The 24,195-nt window shown below is 35.9% G+C and overlaps 1 protein-coding gene across 1 annotated transcript in view; it reads left to right on the forward strand.

Moving 5' to 3' along the window:
* LOC114253075 (C3 and PZP-like alpha-2-macroglobulin domain-containing protein 8) overlaps nt 1–24,195 on the forward strand; it is a 280,824-nt gene that overhangs the window by 202,874 nt on the left and 53,755 nt on the right. The window contains exons 8-10 of the mRNA XM_089728393.1: nt 6,394–6,522; nt 7,803–7,954; nt 22,395–22,512. Coding sequence (XP_089584519.1) covers nt 6,394–6,522; nt 7,803–7,954; nt 22,395–22,512 — 399 coding nt within the window. The remainder of the gene's footprint in view (nt 1–6,393; nt 6,523–7,802; nt 7,955–22,394; nt 22,513–24,195) is intronic.

Raw genomic sequence — 24,195 nt, forward strand, 5'->3', positions numbered from 1 at the left:
GATGATTTGGTCAAAGTGGTTGATAGAGACTGGATGAGAAAGGCAAGAGACCGAAGAGAATAGGGTGCATTCAAAGAGACCTACACTCAGAGTTAGGTGGACACGGGTTGAAGAAGAGATAATAATTGCGATGACAAATTTGTCACACAATTTTCAGACATGATTTGTCATCGAATAGTTTCCAATCGAATAATAATCAATTATCGCCGTAATAATTGAATTATAGTATAATATATACTTTATATAGTATACTTAATATAATATTGACAACCCTAACACGTACCGAGGTCGCGTAAGGGCTTATTTGTGCGTTTCCTTCGTCACACTGAACGCGTTAAGGGGAAAATATCGTACTGTTATTTTTATATATCTTCAGTTCCTTTTTATCTTCTTCTTATTTTCGCCTGACCTTGATCTTATATCAGCATAATTTGTGGGTACGTGTATGTCTTTTTTTGATCTGTTGTTTGTCGGAAATAATGCTTTCTCATTATTTTATTAGTGATACAATTGATACATCTAACAAAATATATTATAGAAACTAAAATAATTCGCGTAAATAGAGAGCGAAAGAATGCGTAGCGACAACTGTACCGTACCTAGCCAACCGTAAGCGTATCGGGGTTCCGACGATATTATTATTTAGGGAAAAAAGTTTTTTCTCCAAGGATAAGCATGTTAAAGGGACACGATAAAGGAACAATAGAAAACAAATGAGGTGAGAGTTATTCACCGCTCCTAGCGTAATGGTTTCGGGAGGGTAAAAGTAAAGATATAAGCGAAGGATTTCCTAGTGAATTGTTATAAGTAACGTTCTTATAATAAAAAAGATAATATAAGATTATGATTTAGAAGAACCTTAATATCTTTTTAGTATTTATTTATTTTGTAATAACGATTTGTTTACGTAATAACATGATTGTACAAACAAATAACATGAGCATATTATAATAATTGTAAACAACAAATATTTTTCAAGAAGTTAACTGCTACAAAGCGGAGTAATGTAAAAAAAATAATCACAGAAATTTCAAATTTACATTTCGTTTGCAAATGTAATTTAACAACCTGAAACTCATTCAATAAACGTCTGTTTTTCATATTAAATCTATACTAATATTATAAAGAGGAAAGATTTGTTTGTTTGTTTGTATTGAATAGGCTCCGAAACTACTGAACCGATTTGAAAAGTTGTTTTACTGTTTCGAAGCTACACTATTCCTATTTTTCCTCCACTATTTTTTTTTGAAAAAAATTAGGGATCCTTACTGAAACTCCAATAATGTAACCCAAGGTGTAAAAAAAACACCTAAAATATTCTTTACATCGCGTGCCCTGCGAAAACTATTGATGATAGAATAAAATAATATACTACGGCTTTGTAGAACACATTATTATTCACAAAAAGTGTCGCGACAGCATATGTCTAACTATTATAGTCATGCCGCAATAAGTGTTTATTTTATTTAAAAAAATAAAACAATGTCAAATATCGTTGAAATTTTTGTTAAAGACCCGAGCGGAGCCGGAGCGTGCCGCTAATTTAAAATAAGATCGTATTGAAGCCGTTTGTAAATTTAAAAGCGATTCGAAGCTCCTTGCTACCGCGGAATAAGCCTATCAATTGTGCACTTTTCCTAAGCTCCTTATACCAATATTATTACGGAATGGCCACGCCGATAACAAGACCCAGCTTGCTATTTCATTCGCGCTTGAAGGTAATTCTTGAAAATACAACATTTTTGATTCAAATAGCTATGAATAAAATTTAGGTTGTGTGGGAGGTTTAACGACGAAAGGAAGATTTTCCACCGAGCGGGTGATATTTGTCGGTAGATCGACAATTTGAATCTTGTTGTTCGGAACTTGTACATATGCAAGCTTATGTTGAAAATGTCGTAAGCGAGATTCAGAGATCTGTTAATTTTTTTTTTATTGCCCTTGTAGGCAGACGAGCATATGGCCCACCTGATGGTGAGTGGTTACCGTCGCCCATGGACTTCAGCAATGCCAGGGGCAGAGCCAAGCCGCTGCCTACAAATATCTTGTGTCCTATGTTGGCTACCCGCCGCAGGCTGGTTTTTAGTCTATAAGTATTTTACAGCGACAGTCACTTTTATTCCAAGTATAATTCAGTGCATTCTCTGTTTATATTACTGTGGTTAGACGAATACGCTTCAAATTTTAATTTGCGTAATTAGGTACTGGTGGTAGGACCTCTTGTGAGTCCGCGCGGGTAGGTACCACCACCCCGACTATTTCTGCCGTGAATAAGTAATGCGTTTCGATTTGAAGGGTGGGGCAGTCTTTGTAGCTGTTTATGGGCTCCAGTAACCACTTAACACCAGGTGGGCTGTGAGCTCGTCCACCCATCTAGGCAATAAAAATAAGACCCACTTAGTATTGATTTGTTGCCAGAGCCTATAAGTGTGAATAGTGCAGACATCATCGTTATCAGACTTAAATCATTCTCAATCTCATATCTACATGTATATATATACTCTTTTAATAAAGGCTGTCTTTGTGGCTTTAAAAAGGCTACAACTTAACATAATTTATTTAGAAGATTTTTTATATCGTTGATCCTTTGTCAATGATTGCGATTTAAATAACCAGGGTGTTTCACAGAAAATGTGACTAAAATTCATAGCTGAGAGTGTTGCTTTGGTAGTGTGGCGTCTTTTGATTCCTGAGAAATTTATTTCTTGACTAATCCTGCCGTTTGGTCACCGTCCTCGTCGAACCCGTCGCTTGCGACGAAGTACTCGACGAGCGATTTAACCCATAGACACAGTCCACTGAGTTTCTCGCCGGATCTTCTCAGTGGGTCGCGTTTTCGATCCGGTGGTAGATTCTGCGAAGCACTGCTCTGGCTAGGGTCAGTGTTAGCATAACTCCGGCTTGAGCACCGTGAGCTCACCTACTAGTTAAGGTTACGCTGAAACAGCCTCTCAAGGCTATCAGCTGAAGTAGGAAAAAAAAAACCTGCCGCGAAGGAATAATGTGTCCCTGTTTGTAGGAAGGATGTGGTTATTGTTCCAGTGAAATAAATTACCCCTTTAAGCTCAAAGAGTCTTGATAGCACAGTAAATGCTAATGAAAGCCGCCTTTTAGTAGTCATCATATTAGTTAGTTATCGCTAAATCATTTTACCGTTTAGGACCACATGCGCGCGGAATACGGTGTCGCGCTGTGTAAATAACAAATCGTAAATAACAAATAAACAAATATTATTCTGAGGTTAATATTTTGCGGTAAATCCGAATACTAAAACTCGGAATTGCAAAAATGATTTATAGCACAGGGAAACATGATTAAATCCTTTTGTTACGAATATAGAAATTTTGCGGAAGGAAACATTTTGATTTTCTTATTAAGTAATGTGAACTCGTAAAGTGAAAATGGGTGTCTTAAAAGTGAAAGTTCTTTAAAAATAAAAAAATTAACCAGTAATATTTGAACCTCCATGATTGAGTCACCATGGCTCATGAATCCACAACAATACCTTTATAATACCTATGTGTTCCTGAGTAACTGCTAAGATGTACCACGAGCTACTCTTCTCATCTACTGGCAAAAAAATAATACAAGTAAATTCTATATCACTATTAATTGTTATTTATTTTGAATAAGAAAACGAAGATCCCAACAATGTTATCCTCATAAAACATAATATATCGTTTATAGCTACCCTTTCGAGGTCCCAGATCGTAAGTATCAAACCGTCTATGTTATAACTTGGGCATGTTTTTATGTTTATTGAAATTTTACTATATCGATGGAGAATTGATATGTTGTTTCGAAATGTGTACGTGTTTATCGATACTTTTGCGGTGTCAAATATCTATTACATCTGAAGATGTTATATAGAGGTATGTTGGGAATTTTATTCTATCGAAGAGTCAAGTTAGTTTTCTCGAAAGTAAACGTCAAACTAGAATGGATGAATTGTTTTTATTTTATTCCCAATACATTACGTTACCAAAAAACTTGTTATAGAAGTTTATTTACGTTCTTCGCCCTTATTTTTCATTTCGTCAATGTATTTTATTCTTTATTTTGTACACACTGTTAATAAAATACAGCAATTGGGATAAGATATAAAAAAATGGCGAGCTTAACTCAACAATTGAGTTATATACCAGCTAACCGTTCTCAAAGAAGGAAAGCTTTACATGAGTGGGTAGATGAGTACAATCTAATTAATTTAATTATTTATACTATAGACATTAACAATAAAAATAATAAAAAGAAACACTAATACATAATATATCAAACTATATACATACACAATTACACACATAATTATATACATACACTTACATATATAATGAAATACATATAAATAATACTAAATTGATAGATAGTGCTCCTTTATTGTCTAAACAATGTCATATGATATTGTTTAGACAATGCTGTCGTAGTTATGCGGGAACTATCCAAGAAGTATTGAACATTATTTTAAGCATTACAGTTCTTATTTCAGACTTATTAAAGTCAGATATTAATCTGCTCTCAATATTTACGTTATGCTGTATCTATATGGGCATTTATTTTTATTGCATAGCCAAGAGAACTAACTAGCTCACGTCTAAGTAGTGCCATCGACCACCATCTACCACCAATCACCATCCACTATAAGTCACAAAATCGAAATCCCAATTATATTAAACATTGTCCCATCATTCAAACCGAAATGCATGACTTATTCACCGAAGAAATAGACAGGATAGTTTTACCTTGTCATGCAGGCTAATATTGGTTTATTTACACACAAAGTATTTAAGCATTTGTTCAGTTGTTATAATTTTTCTGTATGCACTGTATGTTTTGAATTGCAATCCAGATTGTTATATTAAATATTTAAACTTATAATTTCTATTGTTGTAATTTGTTTTGTGCATCAATAAAGGAAAAAAAAAAAAAAACTCGTCCTATTAAATGCCATTAATAATCTCAATACACCGTTATAAACAGTAAGTTTGTCAATCTTAGACCAAACCTACTATATAGGTAAGCATTTATATACTCTTAAACCCACTTACTACCAGTGAGGTCATTGATTAATTTACAAGAATGAAAATCGCGTTGGTACCTTCGTTCCTTCGTACCTAGTTCGCGTAATTCATCGACATCATTATTTCTTTGGATCCTTTTTGTGTGACAGCATCTGGATAAAAAGCGTTTGTAGTTTCAGAATACTGTAAGATTGTCCGAAAAGGCTCTCGATAACGCAATGATAGATGACTATGGCTTTCGGGACCCATTGTTATCTAAAGTGATCCATCAAGACGATGCTAATGAAAATGTATAGGATGGTTTTAAAATAAATGACAATCAATTTTGTATGTTCATTTCGTGGAAGTTACTTAGGTGTGACTTTTAGTTATAAGTATTCTATAATGATTGAGGAACAATGCACAATAAGTCACTCATTTATCTTCAAATGTTTGAATAAAATATCCAGCTCAACCATTTTTTTCTCGTCTAGCTGTATTATTTACATTAATCGGAGTAAATACAAGAGGTATCTAAAAAGTTGAGAAATTGGAATCCAGTGAAGGAGTGCTTTTCACCTGGACAACTACTTTACTAAAGCACAGATTCGATATCGCGTGTAGACTGCTCCCATCTCTAGGTCGAAGCTCCCAAACACTAGCTACTTGCATTAACTTCCAAACACAAGAGGACCGTTGGGATTGGCGGTAATCCCGTTCTCACGAATCGTTTGGAGCCTCTGGGTTTTTTTTTTATTTTTTTTTATTGCTTAGATGGATGGACGAGCTCACAGCCCACCTGGTGTTAAGTGGTTACTGGAGCCCATAGACATCTACAACGTAAATGCGCCACCCACCTCGAGATATAAGTTCTAAGGTCTCAGTATAGTTACAACGGCTACCCCACCCTTCGAACCGAAACGCATTACTGCTTCACGGCGGAAATAGGCGGGGTGGTGGTACCTACCCGTGCGGACTCACAAGAGGTCCTACCACCAGTGAGAAAGTAGGGTCTTTCGATCTACCCTTTTTTATCTACCTTATCTTCCATATGGAGTGGTCTGGGTTTTTTTTTGGAGATAAAATCGTTATCTTCTTTTTGCTATTGCACCGCCCACCACAGGAAAAAGTTCATGCTTATGATTCAAGGCCCACAGTGTTCATCAATCAAGTACAATCTGGCATTAAAAGAAAGTTCTCTTCACTGTATTTCTTGAACCCTACGACATGTCCTTCAAATGAGATTTGCTAAGCGGCTGACAGCTTTACTATTCCCGAGGCATTGCTGATGTCCATGACTATTGACCATCAGATCGGCCCTACGCTGCCTCCGAGGATATTAAACATTTTATTTTGGTCTCAAAGGACAAATGACGTTATGTATTACCTTCCACAGGCTGAATTGGTTGCTGTTGAGGGCAAAGAGATTGAAACACACTACGTGTTGGCTCGAGAGAGAATCAAGAGATGGAATTCCACATCGAAATGCTACCTTCTCGTCGAGAATTTACCGACACCGTTACAGGTATGCAGTTTTCATATACAACATTCACATTACTAGAAAGTCATTAACCTCGTGCTTATTGAATTTGTCGACTTTGGGTAGTTAATTTATAGCACGTACGTACGTACAGACTCATAAGTTCAAGAAAGTTCTATAAAATGATAATTCTGGTAAGAGGGGACGTATTGTAAGGTAGGTACAGCCTCCCCATCTTTTCCTACCATAAAACGTTAAGAGCTTTCCGATTTTTTCAAAAATATTAAGAACCATTTACAAGACTTCTATTTATAACTCAAACCTTTTCAGTTTCTTAACTAAAAAATCTGATAGTAAACAAAACAAAATCGTGATTCAACTATTTTTCTTTTCCCTATAGATTTATCGACATTCGTTTTTAAGGTATATTTTTTTCAATGGAGCAGTTTGATTGCACCTGCCACAGTTGTGGTCATGGATAGATTGCAATGTAAATATAGCGGTCGTTGGCCGAATGTTCTGTCATGTCCTATTTCAACGAACCGAATCAATTATTATTATTGTAACCACCTAATTTTTAGCTTACGCTTCAATTGTTGCTAAGGAATTATCGTTATTCACACAGATATTTCGATGTGATCTAAATATAAATTAACTAGTAACTATTATTTCCCTGTCCATTCTAACTTTCAATTGCATTACTCTGTGATTTAAAAAAAAAGTCCCTGTATAATTCCGAGTAATACTACTGTACTGGCAACAATCATACTTACAAAATTGATTCCTCATTAAGCAATAATGCGCTATGTGCTGATTGCAGTTGATGTCATTTTTGTACAGACATTTGCAGATAAAGCTCTGATCGTAAAGCGCTTGAACGGCTACAGAATAATAGTTCACCTATTGTTGGGTAGCTGACTTCAATTATATTTATTCGAAATATAAATGTAATCCACGGCTGCACAAGAATGCCAACAATTGTTTTACCTGGATAACACGAAAATTTTGAATTATATGCTTTTGTGTGGACTGAGAAACGTTGCTTTCTTTTCTACAAAAGCAACACTTGAACAATTACGTCATTGTTGCTTTATTAAATGCTTTTCGAATAGAATTTACGTTTGAGATGTAGGTGAGTGAGTGTGTAGGCTTCAATAGCACCCTATGATTGTTTATGTTCGTGAGTGAAAGCTATACCATTTGAATTAAAAATCCATATTTCCTGTTACATCGGTAAAATATTTAGTGAATAGACGTACTCCTGTTTGCATACACGTAGTATAATCACTTTACGGCTGATTGTATATAAATCTATTTTAAATCAGGCCGGAAACATAGCGAGTGCCAGTGTATGGTCCTCCTGTGGGTGCCGTCAACGACTCTTGGCGGCAGTGACGAGTGGAGGTCGCGCCCTCCACTGGGCGGCTGTTCCCGCACCCCCAGCCAATGACTCCGATCTGTGCCGCTTCAATTATACGTGAGTAAATTTTTATTGCTGGACAGAAGTAATTCATCAGAATATAATGTTCTATCGTTTCGCATATTCCATTTTTCTGAATTCAAAAACAGTTGACTCTTTTTTGGCCTCACATTACCTACTGGTATGGGTCATACTTTTTTGCAATAAACTTATTTTCTATTTTTTAGTTGCATTTTCTATAAGAGCATGTTTTTTAGGTTTTTTTTTAAACTATTATTTATTTTAATTATATAGATTTCCAAATACGTCAAATGCTGAAATTTGCTACATAGTCTTAATATAATTACGGAGAAAGCTACGTTATGTGTGTTATCTGGATATCAAGTTTTAGCTGGGTTATTGAACTTCTTTATTTAAGTTTTATGAATACAACAATAGCATTTAGAAGACTAAAAAACAACAAAGAAATACAACAATAGCATTTATTGTGAAGGCTAGATATATATAAAAGTTTTTTTTTAAAGAATGGCAACCCTTAAACGCCCTTCCAAACAGACAATGTCACCCATTACCCTAATATACCCAATTAGGCCAGAATTAATGATTTATTCATTATTATGTTTAATTTCTCTTTTCATTAGCTAACAAAGTGGCCATTAAATAAAATTCTGAAAAAGAGAATATTGAACCTTAAAATCTATGCGAGAGACAACATTTTAGGTTTACAAAAAGTCGGACATTCGATTATTTGGGTCCAATGATAAGTATTAGTCTTCGAAGAACCCATTAGAAGACCAATGGCTTAAAAAGCGGTATTAAAAAAGTTTCGATCATTAAGACACAGGCCAGAGGTGATCTGCAGTAAAAGAAACTTATTTTTATTAAATTCTTGTTTTTTCACTGAATATTTTTTAAGGTTAGATTATAATTTCTATTTGTTTATATTCAATTAAGGAAATATTGATGATGGAATCTATTTCAATGGTTTGTTTATTTATACTAGGTAGCCGATTCAACAGCATTAATTTGACTAATCGAGAAAGTATTCAAAACATTGAATATTTTTAAAATGAATAGAAAGAGTTTTGTTAGTCGCTAATTAAAGAAGTTTGGAAGATCTACTACCGTTGTACAAGCTATTGACTAGTTTTCAATGTGATTTTTGTTTTGTTGTGCAATAGAACATATTCTACTATAGCTTTAGAGCACTTTGGGATTAATATTGGTAACTATATTACGAATCATTCTAAAAACAATTTATGTACAATAGGGGTCTTTTTGGTAATAACGATTTCTTTGAAGCTGATATTAAGTGGATAAGCAATTACTAAACCGAGATCATTGTACGTATATTACAGCACTAACTAGCTAACACTAACATTAATTCAACAAGGATTAGTTGAGGCCGCCAGCACAAAAGTGGCCTAACCCACAATTTTTCATATTCGGGCAATATTGTAATTTATTAAAAACATAATAAATTTTTATGCAAAACCGGCTAATCCGTAGTTTCACTCATAGATAACAGATTACTTTATAAACATTATTTTTGCGCGCTTTTTTTTGCCTACGAAACAGTGTAAAAGTAAATTCAAACCTCATTATCTCTATACTATGGATATGGTAAGCTTAGGCCACTTCTGTGCTGACGGCCTCAGTTAAAGTACTTGGTGTTCTTATTGATTTTTTTGAGTTTTTGTATAAATTTATTAATTTCGTCATCATCATCTTAGGCCTTACAGCCCAGGGTGGGCCTTAGCCTGGTCCAGACTGCTCTGTTCAGGGCTTTCTCCTTCCAATTCCTGACACTGATAACTTTGAGGTCGTGCTCCACGCCATTCATTAATTTCGTGGTGATTTTATTTTTACCACACATCTATTATATTTCCTGGTACTCGAAAAACTAACATTATTGCACCACCGAATGTGAAAATACTCCATTTTCTAATCGCGTTACGTATATAAATTTTACAAAAAAAACCTAAGATTTATTTAGGTAATTTATATGAGCATGTTGTCCTTATTTGAATCAAATTAGAATAATGACAACAAAACCTAGCCGGAAACCGCCAAGCGTTTAATTTATATGCGTTTTGGGAATTCCTCGTTCCCGGTATTCAAATGTTGCATTCATTTTTTTAATGCTTAAAAGCGTGAAATGAGTAAAAAAATGTTTCTCCTTTGTTTAGATCCACGTTTATTCTGTGATTACCATTTAGATAGACTGGTTTTGAATTCGTTTGGACGTCACTTCGTTGTATTATCATCTATATATTAATACGTGAAGCAAAAACTTTGTATCCCTTTTTACGAAAATTGCGCGGACGGGGAGGTATGAAATTTTCCACACTTTTGAAGTCGTCGTGGCCTAAAGGATAAGACGTCCGGTGCATTCGTATGTAGCGATGCACCGGTGTTCGAATCCCGCAGGCGGGTACCAATTTTTCTAATGAAATACGTACTCAACAAATGTTCACGATTGACTTCCACGGTGAAGGAATAACATCGTGTAATAAAAACCAAACCCGCAAAATTGTAATTTGCGTAATCACTGGTGGTAGGACCTCTTGTGAGTCCGCACGGGTAGGTACCACCACCCCGCCTATTTCCGCCGTGAAGCAGTAATGCGTTTCGGTTCGAAGGGTGGGGTAGCCGTTGTAACTATACTGAGAACTTAAAACTTATATATCTCGAGGTGGGTGGCGCATTTACGTTGTAGATGTCTATGGGCTCCAGTAACCACTTAACACCAGATGGGCTGTGAGCTCGTCCAGCCATCTAAGCAATAAAAAAAAATAAAATAAAAACACTTATAGAGAATATAGAGAAGAAGTGCACAATGCTAATATTTTTTTAAAAGAATGCGTAAAAGATACATTAAATTAATAAAGAAAACATTACACATACTACATACCATGTATTTGACGCACACACGCATGCATACTATTTATTGTCAAACTTTTGTTCTTGACGTCTGTTGTCAAATTGAGAATAGATTAAATATTGTTTGTCTTTGTTAATATTTTTCTATAATGTAGTCTTGGCGAAATTTGTGATAATAGAAGTATAAAATACAATCTTAATAGTGTACCAACTTACAATTCCGATTAATTATAGTCGAATTTCGACTACTGCGCGACCTCTAGTCTTAATAAGCAGTTGTGAATTGATACTGTGAACTGATACTCCATTTGTATTTTTTTTTTATTATTTTTTTATTGCTTAGATGGATGGACGAGCTCACAGCCCACCTGATGTTAAGTGGTTACTGGAGCCCATAGACATCTACAACGTAAATGCGCCACCCACCTCGAGATATAAGTTCTAAGGTCTCAGTATAGTTACAACGGCTACCCCACCCTTCGAACCGAAACGCATTACTGCTTCACGGCGGAAATAGGCGGGGTGGTGGTACCTACCCGTGCGGACTCCCAAGAGGTCCTACCACCAGTGATTACGCAAATTATAATTTTGCGGGTTTGGTTTTTATTACACGATGTTATTCCTTCACCATGGAAGTCAATCGTGAACATTTGTTAAGTACATATTTCATTAGAAAAATTGGTACCCGCCTGCCGGATTCGAACACCGGTGCATCGCGTCATACGAATGCACCGACGTCTTATCCTTTAGGCCATGACGACTTAAATATAATAATAATAAATGTATAGCGTTTAAAGTGCCTTATTCACGATCCATCTTGCTGTACGTCCCGCCAAGGCCATGCACGATGCACGATGCATTTAGCGCTTTATTCACGATCCATCACGGCTGTACGTCAGCTCAAGGCCGCAATTAATAATAATTATCGACGTACGTCAAGCCTATTCATGATCCTTTTGCATCGTGCATCGTGCATGGCCTTGGTGGGACGTACAGCAAGATGGATCGTGAATAAGGCACTTAAGTATGTGCTCACTACAGAATACACTGCTTTCTTCTTTGTTTTTCCGACTACCGTCTTTTTTAATATGCCTCGTTCTCACTACTGCCATCGCTCCCACCAACAGTGTTTGCCATATGACAATCCAAAATTTGTCTTAATTTTAACATGATAGATTTTATAAAAACGACAATGACCATTTTGAGGATTCAGGACATGATCCAAACGTTGGTCAAGATACCGTGACTGCTTCTAAATTAAAGTTAAGAGTATAAGAGTTAAATTCACTTTCTGTATTAAACTATAAATATATACTAATATCATTCGGTTTGCGAGAGTCGTAGTCATAATTAAAGCTAGTTTTTCGTGGTCGCGTAAGACTTAAGCTGTTATTCGTCGATATTTGAACTATTGTACTATCTACCCTTTTTTATTTTTATTTTAACGTTAAGATTAAACTGTTAAAGTAATTTTAATTAAATTTACTGATGTTCAGGATCTATAAGATTGATAATGATTTTTTCTTCGAAGGCTGGTTAACCATGCTATTTGGTAGTGGGTAGCTACCGATGCTAATCGACATCACCAGAGGATTCCTTTTAACCTTGTTGGAAGAAGAAAAACTTGTATAATGCGTGTCAGAAATGATCTCTGGAAATCCTGTCAGTCGTACTTTCTTGTTCCGTTCACTTTGGATGCGAAATATGAACTATAATCATTTCTATGAATAGCTTAGCATTGACGTCATCTATAAACGTCAATCAATCAATGCTGTAACTCATTTAGCGATCCCACTAACAGTTTTCATTAACAAGACTTTTTAATCTAAACTTGTAATGTTGATATTTTCTTCGAAAACAAAAGGGATATATACTATTGAATAAAAAATATCGTTCGATGTGTCCGTGTCGGAACAGAAACGAGATCGCATCGGTTTTGATGGACGAGGCCCGCGGGTCGTTTCGCTAAAATTCTTTACGCGATTTTTCTATACTATATCTACCTGATGACTGGTCTGGAAGAGATCGCTCTTAGTGTATACTCGTAATTTTATAAAGAGGAAAGATTTGTTTGTTTGTTTGTATTGAATAGGCTCTGAAACTACTGGACCGATTTGAAAAATTATTTCACTGTTTGGAAGCTACAGTATTCCCGAGTGACATAGGCTATAATCTTTTTTGGAAAAAATTAGGGATCCTTACTAAAGCTTCAATAATGTAACCCAAGGTGTAAAAAATTACCTAAAATATTTTTTATATCGCGTGCCCTGCGAAAACTATTGATTTTATTTGTTGACCCGAGAGGAGCCGGAGCGGGTCGCTAGTTTTTTATATAACATTAAAATTGACTGCTGTTTGGAACAGCTATGTGACACACAGCATTTGTTTTTGATGAAAGTCAAAAGTACAAAGGGGACTGCTGTCGTAAAAGGCGATTAAGGGATTTACCGGGGAATGGGCCATTCTCTCTGTATTATACCAGCGTATTTTTTTTATTGCTTAAATGGGTGGACGAGGTCACGGCTTGCCTGGTGGTATGTGGTTGCTAGAGCCAACAGACATCTAAAACGTCCATGTTGCCACCCAACTTAAAACATGAGTTACTCAGTACAACGGCTGCTCCATCTTTCAAACTGAAACGCATTACTGATTCAAGGTAGAATACGTAGTAATTACGCAAATTTAAACTTTTGCTAGTTTGATTTTTGTTACACCGAGATTCTGCCTATTTTTACTATGATGCAGTTATGTGTTTCAGTTTCAATAATGGAACTTTGACCTCATGTCTCAAGGCGAGTAATATTGGCGGTGCGATGCCCAGTTGTGAGGCCGAGTATCAAATCTACACGGCCGTCAGACCGTTAACCCAAAAAAGTTCTATGGTTCAAAGTGATTGCGTTAATTTCAGGATGTCTATTGGTTTCTATAGCTATTGCAATCAATGGGAGCCTGAGTTCATAAGTTCCATATATAATACGCGATAAAATGCAACAAAAACTATTCCTACGTAAATCTCTACAAAATGACTAAGTTAGAAGAAACCTTTATTCAGATAATGATGGACATTACCGCCATTAGAGTACTGGCTGGCGTGTGAAAGAGTAATAATATGCTTTTGCTACATTCTCTTTCGTAACTGATTTCCCTTTTTTAGTTTTGTGTAGTAAAACATTAGAATTATAAATTTGAAAACATTAAAACGTCAATAACAAAATAATAGAGACATATTTTTATAATACACGAAAGTTTCCGTATATCACATATTTACGGTTGTAACAACCACTGAAAATTCAATACGGTCTGTTTGCCGACACGCCGTAAAGCCGTATATAGATTTTCAATTAATAAGGCTCGTTGTACAACGACGCTCAAACAATCAATGTCATGCCCCGGCGACCTATCCGTTAGTGTCGCGTAGGTCGCATCCTGTTACGAAACAATTTGCGTTTATATCAACAGATATCTATATATTAATACGTGAAGCAAAAACTTTGTATCCCTTTTTACGTAAATTGTGCGGACGGAGGAGTATGAAATTTTCCACACTTATTGAGAATATAGAGAAGAAGTGCACAATGCTACATTTTTTTTTAAATAATGCATAAAAGATACATTAAATCAATAAAGAAAACATTACACACACTACATACCATGTATTTGACGCACACACGCATGCATACTATTTATTGTCAAACTTTTGTTCTTGACGTCTGTTGTCAAATTGAGAATAAATTAAATATTGTTTGTCTTCGTTAATATTTTTTATAGGGTAGTCTTGGCGAAATTTGTGATTATCTATACCAATATTATAAAGAGGAAAGATTTGTTTGTTTGTTTGTTTCGAATAGGCTCCGAAACTACTGGACCGATTTGAAAAATTCTTTTTCCATTAGAAGCCGACATTGTCCCTAATGAACATAGGCTACTTTTTTTTTTTTTTTTTAATTTTTTTTTTGGTTTCATGTGTGTTTTATTGTTTCCGAAGCGAAGCGAGGGCGGGTCGCTAGTAGAAGTATAAAAAAACAATCATAATAGTGTACAAACTTACAATTCCAATTAGTTATAGTCGAATTTCGACTACTGCGGGACCTCTAGTATATACAATTTTAGTATTAATTTATGTGTGTTCAATAGGTTAAGTCAATCTGTGATTAATCAAAGTAATTCAGTTATAGAATAGCTGAGAATGCAATTTCTAAAATCAGTTTCGCAGAATCAACCCTAGCATATATTAATAATCAAAATAGAACTTTCTAGACTTTTAGAAACACAGTTCGTCTTTCAAGAGACACGTCTACGATTCATACAAGCAATACAAGCAAGATCAAACAAAAATTTTGAAGTACATCATGAAGACTTTTTATTAACTACTATCTTTTTATTGTGCTGATGAAAATATTCCTGTAATATAATAAAGAATACTTGTTTAATAACACCTGAAAGTGCGTCATTAAAAAATGCTAGACAACAAGGATTTCACTATTATTACATAGGCATTTTGATTACTAAGAATTATGCACTAAGATTGGTATGGAACGTAATTTTGGTGTTTTGTTTTTCAAAATAAATTACTAACAAAAAATGTTTGTAATGACCATAACTTCCGAGTAAACACAATCTGACCTCTAGGTTTCCATGCAAAGCCCTCATAGGCTCTTTAATAAAACAGACATAACTCACAAGATGTGGGAAGTCGGGGAGCCCCGGGGGCCTATTCATCACCTGCCTTGTCAGCCGACCCGGGGCAGATTATACTACGCTTTTTTATCAGATCAGGACCTGCTAAAGTCGTGTTTTTTGCCAACGCGAACGAATTTTTCTGCGCTGTTTATTTTGATTGCGCCTCTTTTGCCTTTTTGTAAATCCTTTTATTTATCCCTTTGTCAAGTGATAAAAAATAGTCGGGTCTGTCAGCAAAACGCGTGAAGGATGGCATTTTTGTTTCTGTTTGGCCCCTGGTCAGCGCAAAGAATTTGTGGATTATGTGAATCTATTACGTTCTCACGTTTTCAAAATAAGACATTTTGTAAAGGAATTCAAAATGTGGTAAACTTTGAGTCTTAGTAAATTATTTCACGAAAATTTGCGAACAATTTCCTGTAGATACTGTAAAGTTTTAATTAGTGAGATTATAATATATTTTTTTGGTTTTTTTTTTTGCTTAGATGGGTGGACGAGCTCACAGCCCACCTGGTCTTAAGTGGTTACTGGAGCCCATAGACATCCACAACGTAAATGCGCCACCCACCTTGAGATACAAGTTCTAAGGTCTCAAGTATAGTTACAACGGCTGCGCCCCACCCTTCAAACCGAAACGCATTATTGCTTCACGGCAGAAATAGGCAGGGTGGTGGTACCCAACCGCGCGGACTGACAAGAGGTCCTACCACCAGTAATTACGCAAATTATAATTTTGCGGGTTTCATTTTTATTACACCATGTTATTCCTTCACCGTGGAAGTCAATCGTGAACATTTGTTGAGTACGTATTTCATTAGAAAAATTGGTACCCGCCTGCGGGATTCGAACACCGGTGCATCGCTTCAACACGAATGCACCGAACGTCTTATCCGTTAGGCCACGACGACTTCAATGCACCGAACGTCTTATCCGTTAAAATGTCTTGTAAAAATAGTTACAGAAGAAATAATTTGAAACACCTGCCTATTCCGGCCTAAAACTATTCATATCCCTCGATACGAATGCACAGACTTAATCTAGGCCGTGAAACTTTAAAATTATTAAAAATACTTTTTACTTACTGCATATAGTATTTTAAGCGTCGAAAATAATTAAAGACAATAAAAACGTGAGGATTAAACGAAATAGAAATAGAAGTTTTAATAACTTAAAAATGAAATGAAAAAATCCGAAAGTGAAATAAATAAGTACTTGGAACACGAATAATGTACCAAAAAAAATACCAAACCTTAGTCCCGTTGGTTTTAATAATAATTGAACCCTCTAATCTGTGATTGTTGTTTTATTTCGTTTTCTCAAAACAAATACGATGTATTATTTTGTTTTCTTATCGACTATTTTGTTTGAGCATTATCCATAGCGAAGCAACCGCGCGTTCCGATTTGAGGAATTTCACATATCCTTTATGCATACAAATGTAACTTCGACGCCTTGTATCGAGGTGGGTGGTTCACGTTGTGATGTTTATGAACTTCTTTCTGTAATCGCGAATTGTTCTCTTTCAATATTACAATGTATGAAGTGAAGTATTTGATATTGATATCACCATTTTTATTGCTAAGCAACTCTAACACGCGTACGCAGTGTGTGTGTGAATTAAAATTTGGATAAAGTATCATAACAGAAAAACTTCTTTAGCTGTTTTTCAATGGAGTAAACATAATTGATGTTCAATTTAAAACATCGAACTGTTAATGCGAACAGCTTTAATTATAAAGATAAACGTTTTAAATAATATACAATTTTCTTTCAAATCATAAATATCGCGTCTCCGTATTTATTCGTGTTAAGTTTGTTATACATATCAAGAAATATATAGGTACAATAACAGGTTGGAATTTCCCGAGCTCTCCCGAATCTCAATATTTGATTCGTAGATATTGAAGTTGTGAACTGAATAAATATTTTAACAAACTTTATATAACTTTAGATTAGGTTTAAACAGTTTCTGAGATGGATCCATTTAAAGCGATAGATTTACTCTTTTATATTAACAGAATCCGCCCGCCACCGGAGCAGAGTTCATCCATACTACCTGGAGCCACTGCGGTCATCCACAGTGCGTTTCCAGAGGTCTTTTTTGCCACGTACCATCCGGCTATGGAATGAGCTCCCCTCCACGGTGTTTTCCGAGCGCTATGACATGTCCTTCTTCAAACGAGGCTTGTGGAGAGTATTAAGCGGTAGGCAGCGGCTTGGCTCTGCCCCTGGCATTACTGAAGTCCATAGGCGACGGTAACCACTCACCATCAGGTGAGCCGTATGCTCGTCTGCCTACAAGGGCAATAAAAAAAAAAGAATAACAAGACTACAGATCTATCTGACCTAATTACAAATCAAAACCATCCAGGCGCTCCAACACCAAATATGAGTTTGGCAATGCAGTTACATACACACGTATTAAACGATCAGTGATTAATTGGAAGAATCTCTCTGCCGCTAGCATTTCCTTCTTCATGCTTCTGCTACGAAGTGTCATTCAACGTGGAATGTTTAACTAATGTTTACTGGTGCTAGGACCACTTGTGAGTCCGCGTGGATAGGTACCACCGCCCTGCTTATTTCTGCCGTGAAGCAGTAATGCGTTTCGGTTTGAAGGGTGGGGCAGCCGTTGTAACTATACTGAGACTTTAGAACTTGTATCTCAAGGTGGGTGGCGCGTCTACGTTGTAGATGTCTATGGGCTCCAGTAACCACTTAACACCAGGTGGGCTGTGAGCTCGTCCACCCATCTAAGCAAAAAAAAAAACCACAAACACTAAATACAAGTCCAGAAAAACGTCATATTGGTTGTGACTTACTTCCTAGTTTTTTTTTTTTATTACCTTTATAGGCAGACGATCATATGGCCCACCTGATGGTGAGTGGTCACCGTCGCCCATGGACGTCAGCAATGCCAGGGCAGAGCTAAACCGCTGCCTACCATTAAGTACTCTCCGCAAGCCTCGTTTGAAGAAGAACATGTCATAGCGTGAAGGAACCACCTGAACCATCTGAACTATTTCGCCCGTCCGATGACCGGTAATAGGATAACTTCTTGATGCTCCCGAGAGAGATTGAATGATGTTGCCTAATCTTGTCACAATAGATTGCCTTAGTCGGAGATTGTTGGACAAACTGACACTTAAGAGTTCAAATGACAAATGGGCATTAACGGGCTCTATGCTTGATAATCCTCCGTCGGAAGTGTTAACGAGGTAGCGAAACATTGATATCTTATCTTACCTTATTTTATTATGACATTACTAATGTGATTCACGTGAATATAATTGTTTTTGATTGTTGTATTTTTTTTCATTTTAGTATATAGTTCGTGCTTTATTGATTATTTTATTATATATACAGATTTATTACTTTGGTTTTTTTATTGCTTAGTTGGGTGGACGAGCTCACAGCCCACCTGGTGTTAAGTGGTTACTGGAGCCCATAGACATCTACAACGTAAATGCGCCACCCACCTTGAGATATAAGTTCTAAGATCTCAGTATAGTTACAACGGCTGCCCTACCCTTCAAGCCGAAACGCATTACTGCTTCACGGCAGAAATAGGCGGGGCAGTGGTACCTACCCGCGCGGACTTACAAGAGGTCCTATCACCAGTAATTACGCAAATTATAATTTTGCGGGTTTGATTTTTAATACACGATGTTATTCCTTCACCGTGGAAGTCAATCGTGAACAATTGATAAGTACGTATTTCATTAGAAAAATTGGTACCCGCCTGCGGGATTCGAAGACCGTTGCATCGCTATATACGAATGCACCGGCCGTCTTATCCTTTAGGCCACGACGACTACAAAATTGACATTCTTGACATATTATTATGCGGTACTAGCTCTTCTAATTGTGAAGGAAATTGAATTTGTATTTTTAAGTAACTAACCTAGACTGCGTCACCGTTATGCTTCCGAGTCATTTCATAAACAGAGCAGTGTTTAGATGCGACATTCATAATACTAGTCTAGTCACCCGGTACACAATTAACTACAATTATTTTAAATTTTAAGTCCGAAAATTATTAAGGGTCTATTGTCAAGGCTACCGTAGACCTCTATACCACTCCTTCTCTATATTTTCTATAAGTGTGGGAAATATCATACTCCTTCGTCCGCGCAATTTTCGTGAAAAGGGGTACAAAGTTTTTTCTTCACGTATTAATATATAGATTCGTTAATTTATTTCCAAAACTTCCTAGTTCCATCTCCCCGAAACAAAAAAAACAAAACACGATACATAAAAAGACGCGATGCCATAAAACCGGTGTTTCATTTTACAAAATATATTTAAAAAAAAAAAAACAAATTTATCTAAGCGGCACCCGGAAGACCTCATCAGATACCTAAATAAACATACGAAAAATGTTTTATTCAACGGACGAAACAAGGAAAACGCTATAAAACACGAAAAGAACGGGGTACCATTTTATCTGCCATAATAATTCATCATGAAAGTGGGTGCTTCCAAAATTTATTTCACCGCGAGAAATTAATGACGTCATTTCTTATCGTATTCTTCATCGAAGCATAATAACGATCAGTATATCTAAATACAAATCGATTACAAAGATCATTAAAAGTTTTCTAAGCTCCTAAGTTCGTATTCTGCGGATGCATTGATATCCCGCATGAGTTTTCATGACCATCTTGTATCATATTGAAGCCATATAGTACATTCCTTTATTTATTTATTTGGTCATAGCATATATGACTGATGACCGAATCTCTGGTTGTTTTTCAAAAGGCGTGACGTCAGGCCTGCTGACGTCACCAATAACTCTCATCACTAGGGTAGTCGCTAATTTTTGGTGTAATAGAAAAACAGGCTTGCTTGTCAGTAGCCGTTTATTTCTATTTTACAATATTCAGGACATATCGCCTTTTCGCATTAAAAGTGTACAATTTCCAAAAATATTCGAAATTGAGTTAATATGCGGAATCGTTTGGTATCACCGGTATTTTTCTCATAAATACGGTCAAAAGAGCGTAGTTTATTTTTAGTTTTTTATGTACGAGGGCGGCACTGAAAATTTCGGGAATTAACGAAGTGACACAACATTACTATTTAAAAATGTATTTATTGCTTTTCGAAGTTTTTTCCGCGAAATTTGACACATTTTTCCAGACGATGGAACCAATCATTGAAGCAACCATTCCATTCGGAAGTTGGGGTCTCCAAAATGGCCGTTTTGTAGGCGTCCACAGCTTCTTAAGGTGATGAAAATCTCTGTCCACGCAATTTATTCTTTATTTTAGGGAAAGTATAGAAATAATTAGGGCTTAGGTCGGGGCTGTACGGCGGATGGTCTAATAATTCTATGTTTTCTTGCTCTAAAAACTCTTTTGTTCTGTGCGCGGTGTGAGAACTCACATTGTCGTGATGGAGGATGATGCGGCGGTTGTAGTTCTCTTTACGGAGTTCAGAAACGACCTTTGGCAAACAAATGCTAGCATACCATTCTGAATTAACCGTTCTTTGTCCCTCAAGAGGAATAGTCGTAACATGGCCGCTTTTGGAGACAAACGTGGCCACCATTTTTTTTGCAACACTCCGTGAACGAACAATTTTTGTTGGCTTTAACTCATTTTTGAACACCCAAACTCGTGACTGGTTTTTTGTTTCGGGTTCGTACGCGTATATCCAGGATTCGTCACTTGATACAATGTTGTATACAGCATTTGAGGATCCTGCGTGGAATCTTTCGAGAGTTCTGACGCACCAACTAACGCGAGCCGCTTTTTGCTCTTCACAGAGCGAATGCGGTATCCATCGGGAAAACAACTTTTTTACACCTAATTGTTCATGCAAGATTATTTGTATTTGACTCATGCCAATATCTAAAGTTACCTGAATTTCGCGGTTTGTCACATGTCGATCTTCCTCAATCAGCTTACGCACAGCATCAACGTTTTCTTGGGTGACTGCAGTTTTTGGACGACCTTGACGGGGATCAACACTGAGCTTGACACGTCCACGTTGAAACTCAGCAAACCAGCGATAAATTGCGGTTTTGGATGGGGCTTCATCACCAAATGCAGAAATCATCCGGTCAACACACTGTTTTTGTGTTAAACCACTTCGAAAGTCATAATAAATCATCGCTCTTGAATTTCGAGTCCATTCCATTTTCTCAACGATTAAACAAGTTTGACAAAACCTCGTGACAAGACCGAGAATCTTTTTTATAAATAAATTTTAAATAAATAAATGGTATTCGATTTTTAAAACCAAGGAGTTTTCAATTAAAAAGATTTTAATATGATTGGAACAGTAGAAATATTCCATTCCCGATACTTTTAGTGCAGCCTAGTATTAGTTTACCTATGTTTTTACTGTTAACAAATTTAATACATAATTTGATCTTACTTTAAAAGACAGATAATGTATTATAACTAGTAAAAAAGAAAATATTAATGTTGCAAAGATGATGCATTTGATGATTAATGATGCAAAGATGATTAATATTAAAAACTAGCTGACCCGGCAGACTTCGTAATGCCTCTATTGATAAATAAAAGACCTAAACTTTTGTATAAAATAAACTTAAAACAAACAAAACTAATCCGTCCGACGGGGGACACATCAAAGGAAAAACGAAATTGTTATTTTTATTTAATTCCGAGCATTTTCATATTTATCTATCTTTTAAACCTTCTCTGGACTTTCACAAATAATTCAAGACCAAAATTAGCCAAATCGGTCCAGCCGTTCTCGAGTTTTAATGAGACTAACGAACAGCAATTCATTTTTATATATATAGATATCACATGTTAAACCTTTAAATCACTCTCCTGTAAAATTAGTAAGTTTTGAGGTTATACAGTTTTAATGCGAGAATACGATATATATGCAATAACAGCCGGCGACCAAATAACAAATATTGTACAAATGCGTAACACGTTTTTATTATTCACAGTTTCCCAGTAACAGCAGACATGGCGCCGATGAGTTCTCTCCTCGTTTATTACGTCACTGAGGCTGGTGAACCAGTCAGCGACGTGGCCAGTTTCCATGTCCGCCTCCTTCACAAGGAAGTAAGTGATTGAATTAATTACCAAGAAAAACAATAAGTCTTTTAGGCAAAAATGTCTTTGTACTATCGTGAGCTTACAAATTCTGTAAGATAGATAAGAATTCGTTTCGTTTTGAAGGGTGGGGCAGCCGTTGTAACTAGACCTTAGAACTTATATCTCAAGGTGGGTGGCGCATTTACGTTGCAGATGTCTATGGGCTCCAGTAACCACTTAATACCAGGTAGGCTGTGAGCTCGTCCACCCATTTTAGTAAATAAAAAAAAAAACTTTCACAGCTGATTCACGAAGTAGCCTTTGGATATCATCGAGTTTGACATCTGCAATTCCAAATTTTGAATGGTATCAAGTATTCGCTGTCATTTAATTGATATGACATAATCGACTACTGTTAATTGACAATATGTTCGGGGCTATCAAAATAGTATGCTGTACGGTTCACAAATTTTTGTTATGACACGAGGCTTGTTCGAAAACCTTGTTTGTATGTATTTGTTACATGTACCAGTAAATTTGTGAATTACTTGTTTATTATTGACACAGTAGTAGTTTTAATCTAAAATGGCTATTAAAAAATGTAAATTCTGAGGAAATATCAAGTAAATTTTCGTCGTTTAAAATTTCGTACTATTTTGGTTTAATGGCTATAACGGTTTTCTGATTATTATCTTTATCTTTAGATGCATTTTTAATTACTAATTTGCACTTGTTATTCTGTAATATTATTTTAATCATTACAGAGTAACAATCCAAACAATCCAATCTAAAAATCGAGAGTATCAAAACAAATAATGCTATTTACATATATTTAAATAAGTTTATTAATGAATCAAACACATCAATACTTCAACACCGTCTAAATTAACACCACCCGTAGATCCAATAGTAAAATTTTAAAGTTTTACTGTGACATTTCCACCAACATGAACCATTATAATTAAAAGTGCTGCACGAGCCGTTTTGTTAATTGACGGGAATGTTCCAACTATCCAAACAAAGGCAGTGCGACATGCAAGTGACATCCATGTGTAGTGGCACATATCTCCGCTTATTATTTTTGGTTGGAAAACAAATATTTTATCTATACTTCTATAGGTATTATAGAGAGGAAATATTTGTTTGCTTGTATTGAATAGGCTCCGAAACTACTGAACTGATTTGAAAAATATTTCATTGTTTGGAAGCTACACTATTCCCGAGCGACATAGACTATAATCTTTTTAAAAAAAAATTGGGATCCTTAATAAAACTCCAATAATATAACCCAAAGTGTAAAAAACTTACCTAAAATATTATTTACATAGCGTGCCCTACGAAAACGATTGATGATAGAATATAATAATGTACTACGACTTTGTAGAACACATTATTATTTACAAAAAGTGTAGTGACATCATATTTCTAACTATAATAGTTATGCCACAATAAGTGTTATTTTATTTAAAAAAATAAAACGTCAAATATTGTTGAAATTTTTGTTAAAGACCCGAGCGGAGCCGCAGCGGGCCGCTTGATTACAATAAAATCATTAATTTCAATACTTTGAGCTCATTATTATTCGATCATATACCTTTGATATCATGTTCTAGTTGATATCTAAATTTGCGTTCGTCGACAATCTATTAACGAGACCTTGACAATAATGGTGGACAAAGCGAAAAGTGATTTGTTCGTAAAGCTAAACCC

This window comes from Bombyx mandarina, chromosome 06 (assembly GCF_030267445.1).
Source record: "Bombyx mandarina strain Sakado chromosome 06, ASM3026744v2".
NCBI lineage: Eukaryota > Metazoa > Arthropoda > Insecta > Lepidoptera > Bombycidae > Bombyx > Bombyx mandarina.